At 43.4% G+C, this 24,864-nt stretch overlaps 2 protein-coding genes across 3 annotated transcripts in view; one reads left to right on the top strand and one right to left on the bottom strand.

The window, feature by feature from the left end:
- Positions 1 to 136: 136 nt before the first annotated feature.
- On the top strand, positions 137 to 23,078 carry LYPD1 (LY6/PLAUR domain containing 1). Of its 2 annotated transcripts, XR_012629525.1 has the most exons (4): positions 137 to 382; positions 1,510 to 1,647; positions 20,357 to 22,433; positions 22,537 to 23,078. XR_012629525.1 is itself a non-coding variant. In XM_074873708.1 (3 exons), exons 1-3 carry the CDS (start codon positions 331 to 333, stop codon positions 20,590 to 20,592), a joined length of 426 nt encoding a protein of 141 aa, XP_074729809.1. In that variant the 5' UTR covers positions 137 to 330; the 3' UTR covers positions 20,593 to 23,078. The 2 variants fall into 2 exon arrangements, 1 of the variants encoding a protein (XP_074729809.1); XM_074873708.1 differs by having other exon boundaries at positions 20,357 to 23,078.
- Positions 20,943 to 24,864, bottom strand: part of GPR39 (G protein-coupled receptor 39) — an 82,673-nt gene continuing 78,751 nt past the window's right edge. Inside the window, exon 2 of the mRNA XM_074873974.1 lies at positions 20,943 to 21,466. Within this exon, the coding sequence (XP_074730075.1) occupies positions 20,943 to 21,466 (524 nt within the window). The remainder of the gene's footprint in view (positions 21,467 to 24,864) is intronic.

Below are 24,864 nucleotides of genomic sequence, written 5' to 3'. Positions count from 1 at the left end.
GCGAGGCAAGGTGCGGGGCGGCTGGCGGGGATCCCCGCCCCGCTCCGCCGGCATCACATGGTGCTGGAGGAGGGAGCGGGGAGCCGCCCCCCAGCTCTCGCTTCTCGTACAGTTTCTTCCAGTCTCAGCGCTCAACTCCGGCGAGGCTGGAGCGCGGCGCGGGGCTGGGCAGGGCGGGAGCCGGGCGGGCTCCGCCACCTGCTCCCGGGGTGCCTCTCCGCAGCGGAGGCGGCGGGGAAGAGGCACAAGTGCGCGGCGCCTCCGCTGCCTCTCCCCTTCTGATGCCCCTTCGCGACTGCTCGCCAGCCCGGCGGCCGCGGCGCCGGGAGGATGCGGCTCTTCCTCCTCGCTGCAACTTTCTGGGGATTGTGCCTGACTCCAGGTAAGGGGCTCCGCGCCGCTGCCCCGGAGGCGCCTCCGGCGAGCCCGGGCTGCCCGGCGCTGCCCGCAGCGGCCGCGGGGAGGCTTCAACCCCTCGCAGCCCCCTCGACGGAGCTGGCGCCGGGGCGCTCGGCGGCAACGGGGCAGTGGAGCCCGCCGCCCTGCCCGTAGAGCTTCCCCGCCGCCGGCGAGGGGCGCAGCCCGGCCCGGTGTCCCCGGCGGCGGCCACCCGCGGGGCGAGGCCGGGCGAGGAGCGGCTCCGCACGCAGCCCCCGGCACCGGACTCGGTGGATGCCGCCTGCTGACCGCCGCGCCGCGCACAGCTCCGCGGGGCGGGGGGCCGCCGCTCAGCCCCTGCGGAGAGCCGGCTCGGTCCCGGCGCAGGGGAGACGGGGGCTGGGGGTCCGCGCTGCGGGACGAGGCGCTTGCTGCTCCCCGACGGGGTCCGGCAGCCGCCGCGCTGCGGCGCGGGGCCCGGCGGAGGGCCGGGAGGAGCCGCTTCTGGCGAGCCGCGCGGAGCGCCTGGTTTGCATGATAAAGGAGGGAGGTGAGGGATGCTCCGCAGCTCTAATTGTGCATGGCAAAATAGTAATTAAATAATTTGTAATTAATTAGTAGCTAAGTAAACCCGTCGGCACAGATAAGAGCCGAAGCGTATCTATTAGCCGGGTTGCTCCCTGCGGAGCGCGGATAGTTTTTCGCCCGCTGCGCTGGGGGCAGCCCCGGGGCCGGGCGGGCGAGGGGCGGCGGCGGCGGGGCCGCGGTGTTGGGGCCGGTGCCGGTGGTGGGGCCGGTGCGGTGCCGCCTGCTGGCAGCAGCGTACCCAGCGCCGCGCCGGGGAGGCGGGCGGGAGCGGTGGTGCCGCCGTCTGCCCGCCACGGAGTCCCCGCGGAAGGGAGCCCGCGTCCTCAGCAGGGGCTGAGCACCTGAGGCGTCGCCTCGGCTGAGTGGGCGACACGTTTATTTTACGTTATTTTTGTCAACGACGTACTTTTGCTGAGCTGTAGAGTAGTTGGGAACAGCAGAATGCGAGGAGGGAAGGATAAGGGAGATTTCTGGCACGTGTTGATTGTTTGGGTTTCTTTTTAAATATGGTTATTATTCTGAGCAAAATTCTATCTGTTCCAGGTTTGGGTTTGCAAATACAGTGCTACCAGTGTGAGGAGTTCCAGCTAAATAACGACTGCTCTGCTCCAGAGTTCATCGTGAATTGTACAGTGAATGTTCAAGATATGTGTCAGAAAGAAGTAATGGAAAAAAGTTTTGGTAAGAATTTAATAATTATTCTTCTGTTTATTTGTGTTGGATAGCATTTGTTGCTTTTGGCTCCACCCATTCACAGTCTCCAGCTACAGATGAATCTGGCATTCCAACCTACAGGGATGAGATTCAATTTCTTACACTTCTGAGTGACTTTGCAACTCAATAAAGTTAATCATTTCCCTTTAAAACTTGTGAAAACTGAGGGATGCAAGTGAAATGTTGATAAAGCTGTTAATACACAGTCTTATGGGTCTCAGATTTAGTTTCCCAGCACTGGGAAATTAATAACAACAAGTTAGTTTAATCTTATTACAGTTAATTACATGGGCTTTTTCCCCAAGAGATGGAAGAGCATTAAATTAGTAACTCCCTCCTTTCTTTTATTTACTCTAGCAATTCATATACTCTGAAGGTTCATCTTGAGGGAAGGAAAGTGTATTCATCTTTGCTTTCATCCATAAAAGAAAACGTTAAGCAAGAGGGAGAGAGATAAAAAGAACATTTGGGAGAGTCTGGAGGGGGGAGAGAAGGGCACGAATGGATATATTTGCCATACTCATTTTCTAAGTCTAAAGGGACTTTTCCCTTACTGTAATTAATATTAAGTTAGTATATTTTGAGATAAGTGTGTTGAAGAGGAAACTAGCTGTGATTCTGTGTCTCGCCTCTATTGTCTTTTGAGCTGTGCTATAAATTGTTGGGTTTTTTATTCAGCATTGTTGAGGGCATTTGAGATTTCTTGGTTTTCCAACCACCACATTGCTCGGTAGCCATGAGTAGAAGACTACAGCTTTGTTAGGGACTTCAGGGCTGGGTGGGGTGGCGAGGCAGCGTGTCTGTGGGAGTTGAGTCCGTGCAGCATCCTGCCCTTGCTGCAGGCTGCCGCGAAGGCGCCAGGCTACGACACCAAGCATCGCAAAGGGCCAGCCATCAGGAACTCCCCGCTGTGCCTCACCGCAGAGCTGAGCTCTGTACCAAGCCCTAGGCTGAAGGAGCAGAGGGCACGTTGGGGCTTCAGAACCCTGATTTAAGGGGAAGCTGCTCTCTGGGACTGCCCATCTTGCAACTGAGGGCGGTGCTTCAGAGCTTGGAGTTTACAGGTGTGAAGGACTGTTATGCTGTTAATACAAACCAAGGTGTAGTCTGTCCTTTCTCAGTGAGTCCTTCAGTAACAGCAGGATCCCTCTACCTAGCAAATGTGTGCAGCCATCTGTCCTGAATAGTAACATTGGTTCTTTGCATTAGGAAACTATACATTTTTCAAAGTGCTTGTCAATGGACTAGTTCTGCTTGTGCTGGTAGTTTCAGATCACTACATTAGGAATCGTAGAAAAATACTAAGAATTGTTACCTATCAACAGGAGCTGAACTGCTGGTACTATGTTTCATCCTGGGCAACACCATCCACAGTGACTAGATTTCTGTAAAATATTTAGAAGCTCTCCAGCATAGAGAAAAAGCTCTGTGCTTAAAGGAAGATTAGTCTCTTTCAAGCTATATGTTATTGGAGTATTTTATTTCAAGTTTACTTGGAACGGGTGGTTGGGATGGGAGATAGTTAGAGCTTGCAAGGTACTTCTAAAGTCCAAGTATCCCTAAATGAGTATTTGAAGGCTTTGCTATCTGCACACCACAGCTGCTATAGTACTTTTAATAGGTTTGAGTTGATGCTGTGGCAATTTGAAGGGCTGTAAGCGTGGTATGTAGACATAGACAAAAAAAGTCAGTTCTCATTTAATTCTTAACAATTGTTTGGCATTTGTTGTTGTTTTTTTAAAATATCTTCCCTGGTTCCTTCACTTTTTCATCTCAATTACAACCTCAGACTGTACCAGCCTTCCAGAAACATGTCTGTAATCTTCCCTTCAGGTGAGTGTTAGAAAAGTGTTTTCAGCCAAGTAGCCCCCTCACAGATTAAAGTGCAGGTCCTCCGGGTCAGTGGGCTCGCACATGGGCATACACACTCCCATGGGTCTGGCAAGAGACAGCTGCTTGCGTGCTGCCTGTGCAGGGTGGGACGGTCAGTCACACATCTCCTCCCAGACTACCAGGCAAGACCACAGTCACAGGGTGACTGTGGCACACTGAAAATGCAAATTGGAACTGGTTTAATAGATTTTAGACATACACTGATGTGTAACTTGTCTTTACTTCCATGAAGAAATTGTTTGCAATATAGCAAATAAGGAGCTCTTAAAAGAAACTTCTGTGTAGTTGATTTTTTTTGTGTGTGTGTGCAATTTTATATTGTCTCTGAGCAGATCCTTGGATTTTCCCTTTAGGAGGTAACTAGCATGCTGTGCATAGCAGGTACCACTGTTCTATTTTATTTAATTTACTTCCATAAATGCAGTTCTTACTCATTTTAAGCTTAGAGATTGTAAATTTCAGCTAGTGAATAAATTTAAATTTTTAACCTAACTATTTCAAATTGAGTGAAATTTACATTGCAAGCTTAGTTTCTCTGTTATCCTCAGTCAATTCTAGAGAGGATTGGTTGTAAAACAGATGATTCAGTTCATCATCCTTTATTGTTTTTTTCCTAATTGATATTTAAATGTGTGCAATATAAATGCCTTATTCTCCCAAGTTTTATTTAATAATTCATTCTACTTCTACCAGTATATTTCATAACTTGATTCTTTTGGTTGTTGCTTATCACTGGAAGCTGAAATGTTTCAAATATTGATTTTAATTTATAATAGACTTGAGTTAGAATTTTTAACCCAGAATATGAAAGATGTGAATTTGCATTTATTTGACAGCACAATCTCATAATTAGAGTTTTTACTCCTGACTAGATACAGTCAAAGGAGTATAATTTAATTTTTGTAGACTAACCCATTTTTGTCCTTAATAAAATATAGCTGTGTCAGTAAGCCAAATGTTACAAGTTCTCCCGAACCTTATTTAAAAGTTAAATGCAATATTTTGAGATAAAGTTCATGGTCTGAATCAGTAACCTATTGATGTAGTCACCCTTCCTTTGCAGTATGCATTAATCTGTGTGTTCGTTTGGCTATCTGTGGTGTGCCTACAATGTAGTCCCCAGCATGTAGCCCATGAGACTTTTCTCTTACATATTTGTTAGTGTGCATTGAGTTGGGGGATGACAGCTCTATGCTTCAGCTTCATTTCTGTATTAAACTTGCTTTAAACAACACAGTGGAGAATGACAACTCTGTGCAGTTTTTTTCATTTAGGTTACTTATGCCTGATTATAGTTAAACAAACCACTCCAGCTGCTATAAAATTAGGGTTAGTGCTTTAAATATCACTGTGTTCTCTCAAAACATTATGTCAATTTCTGGAGAACCAATCTTAGGAGGTACTTTTTGGCTTCAGGTGAGAAATAACAGCAGCATAGGCATGTTCCTAACCCACAGCTTAAAAGGTGGCTGTTACTGTGACAGCCTCTGATGTGAGTAGCTAAGAATGCAGGTAATAGTCACTAATATTTTGAATTAGATCAGCAGGCATGTTATCTCAGCTGTTTGTAGTATCAGGTAAAAATTTGCTCGGTTGCACAACTTTAAATGAGTTGAGAATTGAGCGGTACGTAAGCGTGTGTCTGGTTAAGTGATTATAGTATAATTCTGCCTCCCCTGTGAACATGCACTTTGCTATGGCAGTTTACATTTCAGTTGCACTTTGGGGATCTGTCAATGCACAGAATTACTGGAGACTTTGTCAAGTAAATGACAAAATATTTTTCTCGCTTGAAGTGGAGTTGTATTTAAAAATTTTGCTAGAAGAAGTTTTATACAGTTATGTTAACATTCTGTTCCAGTGGGAGATACAGGACAAGACAGTATTTTGCCTGCAATGCAAAATCTTACCAACTAGTTTGTTAATTTAATCTTTAAAAAAAATCAGTGCTTTTTTCCTTTAGAGGGAAGAATGGTGAGAATGGGAAGTGACACTGAAGACTATACCAAGCAATTTTTGTCCCACATAAATTAACGTAAAGGATACCTTTCTAGTGCATTCTTCAACTGGATAAGCCGTTGTTTGAAAACTCTGTAAATGAAATGTTTCACAAAGGACCAAAGTTCTTGCTTATAATAATTCCACTTGCAGATACTTTCTGGAAATACTCATGGCAGATTCCCCTCTCCCACTTATCTCTCTCCTTCCAATCTGAACTTTTAACTTAAAAACATCAGTGCTCCTTTGGTTTTAGAATATATGTAGGAACAAAGAAATCCCATAGTATATTGGGATCAGATGAAACGCCTTGGTGATATGTAGATGAGAATATAATTTGTATATGCTTTTATACATAGATCATAGAAAACGTACTGATAATGAAGTTTACCTTTTACTGAAGGCAAGAGATATCTGAGTGTAAAGGCTGATCTAAAACCTCATTAAATGTGAATAGATCAGAAAGGAATAAAGCATGAAGGATGAGACAATCAGCCCAGAAAGGTAGCCAGGCTAAATTTCTCAGAACTCTCTGTAAATAAACCTGTCCATGTGTATGTTTTGAACAATATACCTTGTGCTCTAACGTAGTTGTGAGCGTACTTTGACAAACTCTTACTTTTGCAAGGGAAAAAAAAACCCACAGTAGCAAGACTGATATTGTTAAATGTCTCTCTATATAAAAACAAGATTGTTTATGAATTTTCCTTTACAAGTGAATTGGAAAGCAACCTCATTTTTTCTATTAATCTGCAATAAGAAACTTCTGTTATTTGTTTGGTTTACAATGGTCCTTTTAATGTATTTACATAGTATATAATCCTGCAGTGTAATTAAAGCAATTGCTGTAATTGTGTGCTTAACAGTAGTGCGTGGGAACATCATGAACAAGATCATCACCTCACTGTTGAATTACGGTTTTATTTATTTATTTAGCTCTTCTCAGTATTGGTTTCCCAGTCATTCATTTTATCAGGCAGAGGAAAAGAGTGTCTAAGTTGTGTCTGAGTTGCCCTACAGTAAATTTTTTACCTGTGATTATTACTTTTTTTTATCTTATTGTGTTGCTGCCATGATTAAGTTGCTTTGTGTATGGCTCTAAGGATTACAGAAGCACATACATTCTTCTGCTCTCACGTATAGCATCCATTAGTACTAATACTAATTGCATACTTGTATCAAGGGGAAATTATACTCTGGTGTACATTTATTGACAAAATGATTAAAACAGCAAACAAAGTTTAATGTCTTCTGAATCACTGTAGGCATTAAAGTTTTATAGGTAATAGCTGCAACCCCACTGTCCATTTAGAAACAGTAAGAAACATCCACTGAGCTGGCAGTGGATTTTTTTTATTTTTATTTTCTTCTACGGTGTCTTTTTTTTTAGTCAAAGCATATCAACATAAAAGAACTTTTGATTTTTTTTTTAAATCAAAGTAAAGCATAATATAATAATTCTTTACTGACAGAAAATGAATAAAATAGAAACTTGGCATGTGACAGTTATTACCTATAACATGGTATCTGGTGCTACCAGGTGCCCAATGAAATCAAGAAATAGTAACAAGAAGTGAAGACAAAGTAACAATGCTGTAACCAACAAGGTCACAGCACTGGTGGATAAGGGAAGAGCAACCTACATCATCTACCTGGACTTGTGCAAAGCATGTGACACAGTTGCACATGACATCCTTGTCTCTAAACTGGGGATAAGGAATTGGCTGGATGGTCGCACTCAAGGAGTTGTGGTTGACACCTTGATGTCCAAGTGGAGAGCAGTGACGAGTGACGTTCCTCAGGGGTTGGTGTTGAGACCGGCGCTGTTTAACATCTTTGTTGGCGACATGGACAGTGGGATCGAGGCACCCTCCGCAAGTTTGCTGATGACACTGAGCTGTGTGGTGCCGTTGACATGCTGGAGGGAAGGGATGTGCCATCCAGAGGGACCTGGACAGGCTGGAGAGGTGGGACCGTGCAAACCTCATGGAGTTCAACAAGGCCAAGGGAAAGGTCCTGCCCATGGGTCAGAGCAATCCCAAGCACAAATCCAGGCTGGGCGATGAGTAGATTGAGAGCAGCCCTGCGGAGAAGGACTTGGGGGTATTAGTGGATGGAGAACTGACTGTGAGCTAGCAATGTGCACTTGTAGCCCAGAAAGCCAACCGTGTCCTGGGCTGCATCAAGAGAAGTGTGGCCAGCAGGTTGAGGGAGGGGATTCTCCCCCTCTGCTCAGCTCTTGTGAGACCCCACCTGCAGTGCTGTGTCCAGCTCTGGGGGCACCAACATCAGAAGGACATGGACCTGCTCGAGCAGGTCCAGAGGAGGCCATGAAGATGCTCAGGGGGCTGGAGCACCTCCCCTGTGAGGACAGGCTGAGAGAGTTGGGGGTGTTCAGCCTGGAGAAGAGAAGGCTCCAGGGAGACCTTAGACCTTAGAGTGGCCTTCCAGTACTTCAAGAGGGCTACAGGAAAGCTGGGGAGGGACTCTTTATCGGGGGTATAGGGATAGGACAAGGGGTAACAGTTTTAAACTGGCAGAGGGTAGATTTAGATTAGATATAAGGAAGAAATTCTTTACTTATGTCATGGTTTAAGCTCAGAGGGCAGCTGAGCTCTCTCACTCACCCCCGCCCCGCCCCCCCCCCCCCCCCCCCCCCCGGTGGGATGGAGAGGAGAAAATAAAACAAAAGGGATCAAGACAAGGACAGGGACGGATGACTCACCAATTACAGTCACGGGCAAAAGACAGACTCAGTTTGGGAAGAAAGAACATCAATTTAATTTCGAGACCACCGCTACCACTAATGTATCAATCAAATCAGAGTAGGTCAATGGGAAATACAACCACATTGTAAAACACCTTCCCCCCACCCTTCCATTCTTCCTGTGCTCAGGTTCACTCCCGATGTCTCTCCCTCCTCCTTGCCAGCAGTGCAGGGGGACAGGGAATGGGGGTTGTGGTCAGTTCATCACCCGTTGTCTCTGCGGCTCCTTCCTCCTCGGGGGGAACTCCTCACACTCTTCTTTTGCTCCAGCATGGGGTCCCTCCCATGGCAGACAGTCCTCCATGCCTTTCTTCAATGTGAGTCCTTCCCACGGGCTGCAGCTCTTCGCAAACTGCTCCAGCGTGGGTCCCTCCCATGGGGTGCAGCCCTTCCAGTGACAAATTGCTCCAGCACGGGTTTCCCACAGAGTCCCGGCCTTCTTTGGGCACAGCCCCCTGCTCCGGCATGGGGTCCCCCATGGGCTGCAGGTGGGCATCTGCTCCTCTGGTGACCCCCATGGGTGCAGGGGCACAGCTGGCCCTCTTACCATGGGCTGTGGGGGGTGTCTCTGCTCTGGTGCACCTCCCTGCCACCTCCTTTCTTCTGCTGACCTTGGTGTTTGCATAGGTATTTCCCTTACCACTCCTCCTCCTCTCAGGTTCCCCTTCTGAAATACGTAATCGCAGAGGCGCAGCCACCATCGCTAGTTGGCTTGGCCTTGGCCAGCAGTGGGTCGATTTGGAGCCGGGACAGCTTCGAGCAACTCCTCACAGGAGCCACCCATGTAGCCCCTCCCATGCTACCAAAACCCTCCACACACAAACCAACACAACTGTGAGGTTGGTGAGGCACTGCCACAGGTTTCCCAGAGAAGCTGTGGCTGCCCCCTCCCTGGAAGGGTTCAAGGCCAGGTGGGACAGGGCTTTGAGCAACCTGGGCTAGTGGAAGGTGTCCCTGCCCATGGCAGGGGGTTGGAACTAGGTGATCTATAAGGTCCTTTCCAACCCAAACCATTCTATGATAATCAATATTGGAAACATGCTGTTCCTTTTTGATAAAAGGAATAAAAGACTTACAATTTATGTTGTTAATTTGTATTTTATGCTGAAAACTTGGAGCTGTGGGTATATTACCATTCAGAAACACTTTCTTAGATGCCAAAGCTGTTTTCTTACTAGTAAATTCTTTGCAGTCTTTGGGTTGCTCAGAAAACTTCCAACCACATATGGGATGAACTGAGCTAAGTGCATCAGTTAAGGAGAAATTACAGACAGTATGTAGTAGATTGCTGTTCTGACTGCCTTTAAATATAGAAAAGCAACAATGGAGTTAACAGTTCAAGCAGTTTATGACTTGAAAGTCATATCAAAGATCCAAGTGCAGAAGTGATGAAGGGCTGTATTATTTTAAGGAATTTGTGGTATCTGGTCCAGTGAATTTCATTTTTCACAGGACATGGACAATAGCTTTTTATGTTATTTTATTTCTCAGACTTCTATGAAAGGTATACAAATGAATTTTGTGATGATACAGTGCCCACAGCCTGGTGTCTCTTAGACCTCCTTTAAGAGTTTCCTATTGCATTTCACACACAAATGAGTCTGTGTTTCCAAAACCTTCTTGGGGCCTGACTCTATCACTTGTCATAGCTCCCACTGACCTTATCAAAACATTGGCAAGCGTGTTCTAATTAATCCAAACTGTTTTCATTCACATTTGTCCTTTGGATATTTTTTTGGAAAACTTGATATAACCTATTTTGCTAAATAACCTTTGAGTCTTTGAATACGGAAAAAATAATATAAAAACCAAGCAAACCCTACTCTGAACTTGAACAAGCTGTAAAACTGTAAGCATGAAAATAGCTAACGATATAAAAGCTGAATGGATTTCAAAGGTACTTGCATGCAAGTGTAAACATGTGAGCCATTCCATTGAAATTGGTAAGGACATTAATTAGGATGCAACAAGACTATTCACATGTAAAATTATTTATGGGACTTATTACAAGGGTATGACATTTTAACATTTGTAAAGGCATAAGGACTGCGGCTTCCCAGTTCATTTCAATGGATAAGGATTGTCAAGAAAAATGCTCATACAGGATTCTGAAAATTAAGTCTAAGTTCACCTCTTGTGCTGGATCAAATATATTTAGATCTTGCTATCCAAGGCCATTTAGATCTTGATACCTTTGTATCAGGAAAGCACAGATGATAGAAGAACTGTGAGCCAGCTTTGTTGGAAAGATTGTATGTTTTAGTGCTTGACTGTAAATCCACATTAGTGAGCAGAGAAATGAATAAGGACAGTAGAAAATTAATAAGGACGGTAGAAAACAAAAGAATTAGCTATGCAGGTGAAAGTTGAGCTTTGACTTCTGGTTTGTAGCCTCCTGTGGCTTTAAAAACTACATTTGATAATACCACTGTTAGCAGCTGTACTTAACTTTCTCAGCCTATGCATTTTTAAGCAGTTTAATGCCTTGCTTCTGCTTTGTGATGCTGCAAGCAGTGACAGACTTATTTGTGTGGTTATTTATGTTATTAACAATGAAGTTTTGAGTCATATTTCCAGTACCAGAATTAGAAGGCATGATTTAGAGATATCATGCTAATCCAAACCCTTGTCCTCTGTTGGTCAACAATTGTCCAGTTTTCTTCTGAGATGGTTTAATTTCTGCAAGATGTCATGTCTTGTTAGGTCAGAAGTTAGGGTCAGAAGGAGGATGAGGAAGCCAGTCTTTCATTGTCAAAAGTCTCCTATTAGTTTCTGCAAAAAAGGGCAACTTTCGAAAAGTGCCTGATGTGTGGAGGAGTTGTGATGATATTGAGTAAGTTTTCATAGAAAATTATTATGAAAATGTGCTAATGCAACCGGGTAGGGTTTGGTGGGGAGGTGTTTTATTTTGGTTGTTTTGGGGGTTTTTTTTACAGAATTGTATACTCTATAGGAGCCTAATGGCATGAACATGCTTTTATCTTGTCTACTGAATGCATTAAAGGAAGGGGTTGGGATGAAATAGCTGCAGTGCTAAAACATAGGATTAAAAATCAGGACGTGTATGACATAGCTTTGCAATGGATTTCAAGTCACTTAATTTCAGTGCCTCGGTTTTTTCATCTGGAAAACACTGATCATGGTTGCCTACGGTATTTAATTAGCTGTTTATAAGGCAATTAGTACATTTCATGATAAAATTTCTGGCAAGGTGCAAATTATTTAAACCACTCGTGAGCTCCAGAGAGAAAGTTGAGAAGACAAGGATAGGAAGAGTTAGTGTAAAATGAAGCAGAGAGGACATGGTTCGATATGGTTATACTTTACACTGGCTTAAACTGTTTTTTTTAACAGTGCATTTACAATTATAGATGAAAGGATTTGTGTTGAGGAAGCTTAATTCATATTTTAAACAATAAAAAAACATGATCCGGCTAAAACAACTGTTTGGGGAAGCACAATGTCAGAAGAATGATTGCTTTTCAACATTCATTCACCTTCTAAGATATTTAGGACCTTGTTCGATAAAATATTTATAATCACTTTCTCTAGAAAACAGAGCAAATCACCATAGGACCTTTTGCAGTCTGTCACTGTATGATGTATGTGAACAGGTACTAGCTAAGGAATAGACAATTATCATAGCAAAACCACTGAAGCCATAAAAGATGGGCATAAAACCTAATATGGAAACTAAAAAACATAATTTAGAAACTTGTGTGTAGTCTAAACCCAATATTGAACATTACTGATACAGTCAAATCCAGAAATAGTCACATGTATATTTTATGTTCCTCAGAAAGGGATATTAAATGTTTACATGTTGTTCTTGCACTAGTATAAGTTCTCATTTTAGATTTCAGCAGACATCACAAAAGAGCTTTTATAACTCCTACTGGGTACTGAATTTCACTCAAGTGGAGGGTAAGCAAATGACAGTTTAGGGCAAGAAATAAAGGATGAAATACACAATCGAAATCACAAAGCAAGCACAGATAGGCAGACAATAAGCACAAGAAGGAAAACTTGCAGATTCACCAAGACCAGAAAATGGAAAGTTTTAGTGAAATAAGATAATTGGAACTATTCAGGATATTAAAAGAGGGAGTATTAGTTCATAAACATGGTCCTCAGGCTTGTCTTTATGAATAACAACATTAAGAGAACACCCAAAACAAATCGCATACAAATAATGAAAGCATGCTAACGCTAGAGCTAGGACACCTTCTGGGGGCTTCTCGTGGGTTGTCTGTGCCACAATATGAATTGTCCATTCTTGGCCAGTTTGCTGCCTTCTGCTTGGAGGAGATGGGCAAGATTAAGCACCAAACCTAAAAGAGCTGAGTGGAGAAATTCTGTCAAAGTTATCATAGAATACGAGGTTGGAAGGGACCTCAAGGATCACCCGGTTCAACCTTCCTTGGTAAAAGCACGGCCTAGACAAGGTGGCCCAAGTCCCTGTCCAGCTGAATCTGGAAAGTGTCCGGTGTTGGGGAATCCACCACTTCGCTGGGGAGATTATTCCAGTGGCCGATTGTTCTCATTGTGAAAAATTTCCCTCTTGTGTCTAGTCAGAATCTCCCCAGGAGTAACTTGCACCCATTACCCCTCATCTTTTCCATGTGACTCCCTGTACAAAGGGAGTCTCCATCTTCTTTGTAGCCACCCTTTAAATACTGGAACCCGGTGATAAGGTCTCCCTAAGCCTTCTCCTCTCAAGGCTGAACAAACCCAGTTCTCTCAGCCTTTCCTCCCATGGCTGCCCAGTCCCTTGATCATCTTTGTGGCCCTTCTCTGGGCCCTCTCCAGCCCATCCACATCTTTCTTGTATAGCGGGACCAACACTGAACACAGGATTCCAGGTGTGGCCTGACAAGCGCTGAGTAGAGTGGGACAGTGACTTCTTTATCTCTGCTGGGGATGCCCTTGTTGATGCAGCCCAGCACTCTGTTGGCTTTCTTTGCCGCAGCAGCAGCAGCTCATATTGAGCTTGTTGTTCACCAGGACCCCCAGGTCCCTTTCACAGAGCTGCTCCCCAGCCGGGTAGATCCCAGCCTGTGCTGCGTTCCTGGGTTATGTTTTCCCAGGTGCAAGACCTTACACTTCTCCTTGTTGAACTTCATAAGGTTCTTGTTATCCCCCTCTTCCAGCCTATCCTGGTCTTCCTGCAGGGTGCCTCTCCCTTCCGCAGTGTCCACCTCCCCACTCAGTTTGGTATCATCAGCAAACTTCATCAGGGTACACGTGATCCCATCATCCAGGTCACTTATGAAGATATCAAACAGCACTGGGCCCAATACCAATCCCTGAGGGACCCCACGTGTGACAGGTTGCCGGTTGGAAAAGGAGCTATTTCCCACCACCCTCTGGGTGTGGCCTGTCCACCAGTTCCCCACCCACCGCACAGACCCCTCGTCTAGACCGTAACGCATCAGCTTCTCTAGGAGGAAGCTGTGGGGAACTGTATTGAAAGCCTTGGAGAAATCCAAGCAGATGGTGTCCACCGCTCGCCCCACGAGTCAACCAAGCAGGTTACTTTGTGCAGAAGACATCAGGTTTGTCAAGCACGATTTGCCCTCAGTGAATCCATGCTGGCTTTTCCCAGTCACGTGCTTCATGTGACTTGTGGTAGCCCCCAGGAGGTTTTGTTCCATAACTTTCCCAGGGATTGAAGTAAAACTGATGGTCTATAATTTCCTGGATCCTCCTTTAAGCCCTTCTTGTAGATGGGGGTGACATTAGCCTTCTTCCAGTCTTCTGGGATGTCCCTGATCTCCATGACTTCTCAAAGATTATGGCGTGCAGCCTCTCGACAACACCAGCCAGCTTTTTTAACACCCTCGGGTGGATAACGTCAGGGCTCATCGATTTGTAGGGCTCAAGCTCCTGTAATAGTTTGCATACCAACTCGTTCTTCACTGCTGGTGGGTCTGTGTTTGCATCAACCTGGATTTTTGTTCCCCAGGCTGGGGGCCCAACAGTGCTGATAAAGACAAAGGTAAAGAAAGTGTTGAGAATCTCTGCCTTTTCAGCATTGCTGGTGACTGATTCACCTCTCCTGTTTAACAGCGGGCCGGTATTTTCCTTCTGTTTCTGCTTGTTTTTTATGTACCTGAAGAACCCTTTCTTGTAGTTTTTGACATCTCTGGCCAATTTCAATTTGAGCTGAGCTTCTGCTTTTATAATGGCATCTCTGCATGCCCTGGCAATACCCTTGTAGTTCTTAATGGGTACTCGTCTGTTTTTCCATCTCTAGTATGCTTCTCTTTTGGTTTTGAGCAGACTCAGAAGCTCACAGTTAAGCCAGAGGGGCTCTTGCTCCACCTACTTCCCTTACCTTTAAAGGGGATGAACTGGTTTTGTGCTTCCGGGAGAGTGTTTTTCAAAAACTCCCAGCACTTGCTGGCTCCTTTATCCTCCATGGATGCTTCCCACGGAATCCCTCCCAACTGAGCTCTGAGTGAGCTGAAGTTTGCTCTTCTAAAATCTAAAACCTTTGTCTTTGTACTAACCTTCAGCGTGCTCAGCAGGATCCCAAACTCCACAATATTGTGATCACTGGAGCCAAGGCTATCCCTGAGATACTACAAAGGTGATTGTAACCCCACACCTCAAAGCTTGTCTTGATCTGCCTAATAACTTTCTGAGTTACTTATCTTAAGATACAAAACTTTTCTACATGCCTGAAGCTATGGCTCTGTGTATGCCTCCAACTCCTGGTCCAGTCTTGAAAAGGTGGTTTTGTGACTGCTCAAGAATGCCTCCTTCCTGGGCCCTAGTTGGGCATAGACTGTTTTATGATGTTCTGAAAGATTTGATGCAAGAGGTATACTCAGAATACTGTGTAGAAGATTTTGCTAAAGCAGTAGTTGTGGAATGAGTTGCGGAAGACAAATCTGACTTCATGCATGCCTATGGAACTGGCTATGTACAAAACACTGTAGCAAAAGCTTTCTTTAAAAATTAGGCGTGTCAGTCACAGCCCATGAGATAGAGCGTTTGGCTTGGAAAAGCTAGTGTAGGGCAAAATGACATCATCTACTTGACTGGAATCAAACTTACAGCTAAGAGTTTTGTGGTCGAGGCCACCAACTGTTCTGGGGTGAAGCAGAGGGCTGCGATTTCCTGCTGAGGTGTGCCATTGCAGAAAGCAGTTTCAGAGCAGTTGGGTCATAGAGTGGGAAGGTGACTGTTTTTTTTAGAAATTAGGTCACTGATCTCGGAGGTGATATCCTAGTTGCCTATTTTGGCTTCAGAGACTCTGTGTATTTTGCTGAAGGAGAGTCTTGAGAGTACAGGTGCAAACTAAAGTTACACACTGCGTGGATTACGGTTGCTCTTAAGTTGGAGAGTCATGCTTACACTTGCTCTTTTTTGTCTGTACCTGCTATAACAGAAGAATCAGAGGTGCCTGGTAAGATTCTTTTCAAGCAGTAGGAGAAAAAGCTTGGATCTTCTGGTGCCTTCTGCATACACACAGTGTAAGAAGTAGGTGTGATGTCACCTTTTTTGGTTGTCTTAGTAACAAGTTAAGCTGTTATTCAAGAGAACATGTACTGGGCTCTGCAGACAGGGTAGGTGGAAGAACTCTCACTTTGGGATTTGAATAAATTGTGGCATGAACTGTTTGTTGCTCTCAGGACTGAATGCATCTGCATGTGGCCAAAGCAGTGCTGGGGGGCGGATGCACAGGACTGGACTGCAGCTGAACGGGGGACGGGGGGGTGAGCCTGGCAGTTGTGGGCGGCATGTGTGGGCATGGGATCCAGGTGAGAAAATCAGTGTTACAAGCAGGAACTATAGAAAAGCCTTGAGATTTACACCATCACTTCACTGCATGGAATAAGGCGGAAATCCTGCAGAAATAGTAGTTTAGGCCTTGACACTGTCTAAAGGTATGATCACACATGGGGAGAGAGAGGTGTAACGAGGGGCAAGTTGCTCAGTCTAGAAGTAAATTTTCAATGACTGATTTAAGCCCAAAGCTTTTTTTATTTTAAAAAAAAAAAAAAAACCAAACAAAGATAAAAATAAGAAAGTAGTTGTAGGTGTATGTGGAGGGAGAGGATGTGGAATACTACTGCATTACCACACAGATAGTCTAGCCTCTTTCTTCTTAAAAGTACTTGTACTTGAACTACATCCTCACCCAACCCCACAAACTTTGAAGCCAAACTGAAGGAAAATCAATCGGTCAGTAGTAGGTACTTCATAGTAAAACATCATTATAGTACCTACACATATGCATAACCCACACTGATGTTGGGGGGCTGCTGAATCCCTGAAAAGGATGAACTATTTAGGTACTCATCCATCAAGAGACTGGGCAGTAAAAATACTAATTGTAGATTAGTAAATAAACTTAACTGAGCACTTGTGTAAACTGTTGAGGGTAGGTAGCTGGGAATGACTCATCCCAGTAAAAGCAGAGTGTAAAATATGTAGTCTCCTTGCCTAGCCAGCAGCTCAGAATAATCTGAGGTAGAAGAAAAGCTCCCAGAAAGGTTTGCAATTATATTTCTAGGTGACGTGTTAATGAATGTATCGAGCTGATTGCTCAAGCAAGAATAGCCGGTAATTAGCAGTTATGTCTGTGGTATGAGCCTTATGAGGCAGATAACCACTTTGAAGACCTGTCTGCAGTTCAGCCTGCTGGTGGCAAATGATTCAGTAAGATCTCAGAAATAGTTTCAGAACTGGCTCAACAGTACAATAAACCACTGCAAGAGAGGAGTCTGAGAGAAAATCTCTAGAGATCATCCAGAAGGGATTCTGCTGTCCTGTCAGAACTCTGGGTGAACTACAGTGCCTGGGGTACATTAACCTGTTTGCTGGAGCAAGGAGAGTAGTGTCCCTGGCATCAAACCATGGACATCAGCTGTACTAATTTATTCCCTACCACAATTAAACTGGAATCACAGTATGATGGGAAGAAGGTTTAAGAGTATTTCTCCTGCCTTTCTTTAATTCACACTATTTGAAGTGTCATTGCTTTTTCACACTCATGGTTAAAAAAAAAACAAAAAAAGTGAAGTCATGGCTGAAGTGTTTTAAAAATGTCACTCCTGTAGTGCTAACATTCTCTCTTTTTTCCATCAATCTTCTATGCCTGTTTTCATTGTATCTTGCTATAAGGATACTGCAGAATTAGAGAAGAAGCACAGCCTTTCTATGCTGATCAAGTTTAGTTCATACCTGGTACTTTGTAAAAAGCACAGTTAATGTATGATAGCAGCTGATTTGCGAGCTCAAAAGAATCTATCAGCAGTTAAAGAAAAAAAAAGGTGGATGTGAAGGGCACCTCTTTAGCCAAGTAGCTATTGAAAACCTGATAGAAGTGCTGACTTTGATTATGTAAAGAATCTCGTTACAATTCAGATTACGAGAGCTGGGAATGGGAATAAACAATTATTTGGGAGTGGAATTTCCTACTGTAAAACATACTTACAGAAAAGCCACAGGAGAAGTGTTACAATGGGATTTTACTAGTAGTTAGATTATTCTGTTTAGGCATGAACATGGTCTGTCTGTGTGTGAAACTTTTGAGTCGTGAAATTCTGGTCTGTGCAGGAATACTGTGTTTTGACTCGGGATTATTCTGTGGAATTTATCCTGGAGAACAGAGCTGTTGTAAACACAGAGAGTTAAGCTGCAGGACTTTGATTTTTTGCAGGAGATGGCTCCTAGAGTTGCCTGGTGAAACCCATGCCTCAGAGGGCATTATCTAATTGTTCACAGCACCGAACAATTCTAGTCTCCTAGTCTATGGGAAAAGCGCAAAGTATATGATATTTCAGCAACCTAAACTAATAAATCACTTACTAGTTCAAACTGTAAACAGGGCTTTGCAGGAATCCTGTGAAAAGGAAATGGCAGGAAGAGATTGATCTATAAAACAACAGGGATAGGAAATCTGCCAATGTCAAAAGCTTTTTAGAGGCTTGGTCTTTGAGGGGAAAGGCGAGATTCACTGCTGTTCATATGGAAGACTGAGGAACGGCTGAGTTTGGTGGGTGGCTGTAGCTGCAGGGAAGGAATATGTGATGCGGAGATGCGGGATGAGAGATGGAGAACAATCACTGTGCCTAGTTCCATTGAATAGAGGATTTCTTTCTCAAGAGGGAAGGGGAAGAAAAAAAGTTCGTTGTAGCCATGGGAAGGGTCATGTCTGCCTCTGCTCCTGGAGGACTGCAGGAGGAACACAGACAAAGCACCAGGTCTTTGTGGGAAACATCAGCTGAGATTTCAGTGTTGTAAGCCAATTGGTGGCAGCACAGTTGAGGCTCCTTGACAGCAGTGGTTTTGCCAACAGAGACAGAGCTCCCTTCTTTTTGCAAACTATAGTAATAAAGATTGTTCCTCTTGATCAGTGTGCCTTTGCTGTTACAGCTAGAACAGCCTGTAGCTCCTCTTCCTTCTTGAGAAAAGGCTCTACCTGCTGTGTTGATTGATTGAAGCTCACTGGAGACAGAGGAAGATTTAACACTGACTCGAGGGCTTCTCCTCATAAGTTTAACTAGATAGATAGCCTTAAAACACGTTTCAGAGTTTAGATTTGCAGAGGGAGAACACAAAACAGGGAAACCCCTTCATTGTTGGGGTGGCAGCAATGTTGTGACAGTATAAAAGAATTGCTTTAATTAAAATTCTCTGAAGACAGGAAATCCTTCTTTCTGAGCATAACCCAAACAAACGGTGTTTTGCTGCCATACAGAGCACTTAGCAGCGCAGCGGCAGTCGCTGCAGAGGCATCTACTGGACTGCGTAGGTGCTGTGGTGCTTATTTCCGAAGTCCCCGGGGACTGAACAAGTATCTGCAGGTACTGTAAATTCAGTACCTACAGGTCATATTCCTGCTTCACTCCCTCCAAAAAAAGTCTCGATCACAGTGTATTTAAAAACATGCTGGGACCATGCTGCAGGATGCAGAGGAACTGTTCTCCAAGGGAATCCTGTTCCCATGCCCTTCAGAAGAAAAAAATCTTTTGAGAATCCCATATTCAAAAGGAATAATAATTTTATTAGCCTTAGAAATATTTACCTCTTTAGGTAACCGCAAGGCAAACCTCCATTACCTATTTATGGGTTATGCATATGTTTTTCCAACACACAATTTCTACTGTATCACTTGCAGGAAAATTTTAGAGTAATGAGAGGTGGAACTGCCACAACCATTTTCCACTGTGACAGGGAAAAATGCAACTATGTATTTTAAAGCCTTTCTAAACCACTTTAAAATAACAGCTATGTGCATCAGAATGTTCTTTTTCTCAGGTAAAAACTATTTGAGACATTATAAATTTAATTAGATTATTAAAATTAGGTTAATTTTAAATTACATTTTAAAAGGGAAGACTCACGACTTGGAAAAGCCTTTTCTGTACAAATAGAAATTTTTGTTGTTGAGGATATTAAGCTTCAAAGACAGCAAGAACTGAGATTACCTGGAAAAGTGCTTCTAGTTTTTCTTTAAAAAAATAAAAGGGGGGGTGGGGGGTGGAATGAAAGTTTTGCTGATTGTCATTCTCCTTTTACTCTTGGTTACTTGTCTCTGTGTGGCAAAGGAACAAGAAGAGGAGAAAAAATGCTCAAAACAAATTAACAGCATAGAAGATTGTAGTTACTTAGACACCTTAAACAACTCAGACATGTTCAGCAACAGGAACCAAAGTCATTTTCAAACTAACTGCCTTTCAGTTACAGCTATTCAAACAGCTTATTCCAAAAGATGAAGAATTCTGGTCATAAAATGCATCATTTGATATACATTATGTAAATCAAGTTTGTAATATTTTTGGTTCCAACCCAAATCAACTAACAGAAAAATCCCAACCAGAGTGACTGTGCTTCTCCTGCAGTGCAGAGCTGTTACTCCTGTCACAGCTGAGGGGTCTGCCTTGATTCCCAGCATTGCTTTGGAAACCTAAACTGGTTTTGCCACAGTTTTCAAGCGTGAATCGCGTTGTAAAGCAAAACCGTGTTCACAGGAAACTAAGTAACCTTTGCTCTGTGTCACAGGAATCATGTATCGCAAATCCTGCGCCTCTTCGGCAGCGTGTCTGATAGCCTCCGCTGGGTACCAGTCCTTTTGTTCTCCGGGGAAGGTGAACTCTGTTTGTATCAGCTGCTGCAACACTCCGCTCTGCAATGGACCCCGGCCGAAGAAGAGGGGGAATTCTGGCGTGGTGCCGAGGGCACATGTGATAACCACTGTCCTGCTCCCTAAATTGGCTCTGTTGTTTTTGTATTGCTAAACTTCAAGCAAGTTTTTTGCCCTGACACAGTTTGTTCTGTCTCCTCCTTCCTTCAAGACACTGCAATTATTTTCCATTTGTTTCCAAATCCTTGTCAACAGCGAGGGAAGTTCAGTGGTTGTGGGGAGAGAGGGGCTAATATTTTTGGCAGCTAATGAATTCAGTTAGCAGATTGAATTTCCAGTGTGCACTTCAAAATCCCAGCAGCAGGATACAGAACTCCTGCTCTTTTTGCATAACTGGAAACAAATCCACCTGTGTTATTCCTTTTCAGATGTAGTCAATTCCTCAGTCAGTTTAATTTCCATGGTTTTAAGTTCATTGCTAATCACTAACCTTGCCTTACGAAGTCATGCTTGATGTTCACAACGGCCGTTTTGTGCGTCTGGACTGGGCTCTGAGCTAGTCTCTAGTGGCACTACTTCCAAGTCGGGCTCTGGTGGTTCAAGACCTGGTTTCTGGGGACGGCAGTCGGGCTGGGTCTCATTCTGAAAAGTGCTCAAGAAAACTTTCTTATTGCCCCGTATAGAAGAACTGCGCCTAGAGGAGCTGAAGAGCAGTGGGCGTAGAGACCGGCTGCTCCTCACTCTGGAGCTCAGGTTGGCTCTGAGAAACTTCTCCTTGTTGGCATGTTGGATTGTCAGGCGGCAGCGGAGGACCTGCAGAAACACACTGCGGAACTGCTGAGAAGAGATGTTGTACAGGAGGGGGTTCACCACCGAGCTGAGGTAGAAGAAGATGTCGGCAATGGGAAGAAGAGTGATGTACGCTCTGAAGTAGGGGACAGTCCAGTCCTGCTTTGGTTTAGCAGCAGCCATGATCCTCCTAACCTGGTTTGGCATCCAGCATATTGCCAGAGTTGCAACAATCAGTCCTGCGAACAGAAAGAGGAAGAAAGAGGTGTGCATACATGGGGGAAAAAAACCATGAAATACTTAGTATCAGTTCTGCACTTACTTGTTAGGAAATAGTACCAATATTTCAAAGTTTTGCTTGACAGCTTTTTCTGCCAGTAGCATATTTTGTTTGTTGTTTTTAATAACTGTACAAGGTCATTGCAGCACATGCTCTGACAAAAGACTGCATAGTGCTTGGATAGTGTTTCTTTGTACCTATTGTCATTTATTAGTTCTCAGAGTGTTCTTTCACTGATATTTGTATCTTCAGAAAGAATGCATTTTTATTTTGGTTTGTGTTCTTACATTTCTTATGTCTTTCCCTTTACTTTGAAAAACAAACAAAATAAATAGAACCTATAGCCATATTAGATCAGGCAATACCCAGAAGAGATCAGATTCTTGTTTGTACTTTACAAAAAAGAAAATGTATGCATAATAATATATTTCGTGTTATTTTTGGTAAATTTCCTCTTACAGAAGATATTTTTAAGTAAAATATGTATGATCTTTTTATGGTAATTAAGATATGTTGGGCTTTCTTAAAAATCAAATTCCAGTGGAATTAAATTATGAATGTAAATGAGAAAAACCCAAGCCTAGTCATGAAAGTGTAAGCAGTTTCAGATTATAAATTATGCTTAAAAATGTGGTATCTGACCATTTTGTATTTATATGTAAATATAAATACATGTTGCTGCATCACTAATGGCATTAAAAAGGGGGTGACTTAAGTGTTGGATGTCTGAAAACTCTGCCTCTGTGGACGGGTGTTCACGAGGGTTGCAGCGGTGATGCAGCCCTGAAGAAACGGGTGAAGGGGAGCAGTCCCTGTTCCCAGGCAGGAGCCGGAGCAGGGGAAGGACCCTCGAGTCCTCGTTGGCATCCCACGGCTTCTGGTGCATGTAAGCACTGGAAATCCTGGCATCTTGCATGAAATACCAGGTACACAAAACAATTCCTCTCAGTGCTCCCCCCACCAAGCGTTACTTCTGCAACACAATACAGCCACCAGTTCACTGTTCCCACTTTGTTCTTCTCTTTGCAGGAAACGTGCCTTATATGAACACTTTGAGGGAGCAGAAGTTGCAGGCTGGCTTCCCTGCTGCAGAGGCACAAAACAGTAGCGAGCATCCTGATGGTGCAGAGTTTTCCCTCCCAGTAGACTTCTGTTATATTGTTAATCTCCAACGTCTCGCCTCCTTTCTTGACAGAAGCACAGAAGCTTTTTAATTCTTACCCGTCTAGACTAAGAGTGCCCCCATTGAACAGATCACTGTAGGAACACAATTCTGAAATAGTGCACGCTGATTTTTCAAGCCAGGAAAATGATACTTCACTAGTGGGAAGACATGAATGTAGCGGGGACAGGAGGCAGAAAAGAGAAGAAAGATTTTTCATAAATTTGAAACTGCCAGGGCTTAAACAGGGTATGTCCAAGTTCTTTACCACCCCCAAGCAAAGAGAAGGTATGAAATGTCTTTTTTTTTTTTTTTAAATTAATTAATTTTGTTAATGAAAGCTATAATTACTTTAACAAATTTATGATCTCACTGAATGAGCTACCAAATAAAAGTTGTCTTTTTGATCACTCGCTTCTGTAATCACTTAATGTCACAGTAATTTTGGAGGGGGGAGTAGCGTATCTTAAACTTAAAGCACTGGATTAAGAGCCCTGGAAGGCTGTTCTTAGCAGGCAAGCAATAAACGCATTTACCTTTGCCATTTTCTGTTCTTTAACAACCATAACTCTCCTCAGCCACAGTCTCTTTATTCTGATTCCCATTCCTACACAATCCCCTGCCCCTTTGCTTGGCTGCCCTACTCTTCCCCTGCCTTCTTGCCTCGTTTTTCAGTACCTGTTTTGTCTCTGTCAAAAGCTGATCTGAATTTTGTAGTAGCCCTGCAAATTTTCTAGCCTTCAGTGCTTTTTCCTCTGCTGTCAGCATAACAAATACAGGGATAGCGGGCCTGGCACGGACCAGCAGAAAATAAGAAGCCCTGAGCAGTGACTTGTGACAGGTCTTATAAAAAGGGAGCGAAAGGATGCTGCTGCTCCGCTGTGGCTTTTTCTCCTGTGCGACTTAAATGCAAAGCCCACAAACCCAGGTCAGCAGAATTCTTGTCTTTTACCAGACAATTTTTTTTCAAGGGAAAAGAAAATAAGCTCTATAGTGTAATTTTTTTGTTCTTAGTTAGAAACAGGATACTTCGTCATGCTGATTAATAGTTTCCTAAATTATGAATGCTGCTGTGAAAAAAACTGAGCAAACAATGTGTGCATTCAGTTTTAATGCTCAAATGCAGTGTTCTGAGATGTCTGAATTTTTGCTTGTATCTGAATTCTTTGCTGTTGACCTTTCTTTTTAGTTCAAACTGCCAAATGCTTAAGATTCCCCCTTATATTCTTCAGACACTTTTGTTCTGGGGAACTGAATATTTCGTTGTGTGTACAGCAAGTGAAAAATGAGCTGCTTGTGCCCTTGCACAGTGCGGTGAGTTAGTCTTTTGGGGGGTGGGAGGAGACGGTTGTAAAACTTTGTTGTTTTCCAGGGATGAGTAATTGTTCATTTTTATACTTGAAAAAAATGCTTGTTGATTCAAAGGGGATGCACCATGTAAATAAACACGCTGACAAATTCACAAGGTTTTTTCCAACCATTCACACCGGAGGTATGAAGTAAACTGAAGTGCATCAGAAGAAAAGCTTTATGTTCAGACCTTAGCATATTAAAATATCTTCACTGAATCACTGCTGTCATCAATTTAAACTTGCACACAGCCTGTAGAAGTTTGTGTTGTACTGTGATGTGCAGAAGGTGCTTAAACAACATCGTATCAATCAGCTTGAATGCAAACCAAACTGCATCTTATACCAGTGCTGATGCATTTTTCCCTTCAGCTTGCTGCCTGCTAGGAATTGGACTCCTTCACATTTCATCTCATATCCAACCTTCCCTTCCACTCATTAAAGTGAAAAAAATTAGTAGCTCTGTTTGTTTGGTTTTTTTTTTTTCCATTTTCCTGACTACTGCACTGAAGTGACACACTAGATGAGAGCAGAGATTTATCTTCCATGGAATAACGATGTTTATAAACAAAGTAATGCTGTGGTCCAGTGACCTCCATCACTGGTGCTTGAAATTTCCAACACACGTTTGAATCACTCGCTTTCATCATCAAAAGTGCATTAGACCATGGCAATGGAAGCCAGGAGCCCTTGTGTTATCTAGTTGACTATGTGTAAGTGAATACATCTCAACCTTTAAGTAAGTGTTTCAGCTTACAATTCATTTAACATTGATGTAGATATTTCAAGGTAACACACACAAAAAAAAGACATGAAAAGATCCTTGACTAAAACCATTGTAAAAAG

Source organism: Strix uralensis, chromosome 6 (assembly GCF_047716275.1).
Source record: "Strix uralensis isolate ZFMK-TIS-50842 chromosome 6, bStrUra1, whole genome shotgun sequence".
NCBI lineage: Eukaryota > Metazoa > Chordata > Aves > Strigiformes > Strigidae > Strix > Strix uralensis.
This window is presented reverse-complemented; position numbering and strand designations above follow the sequence as displayed.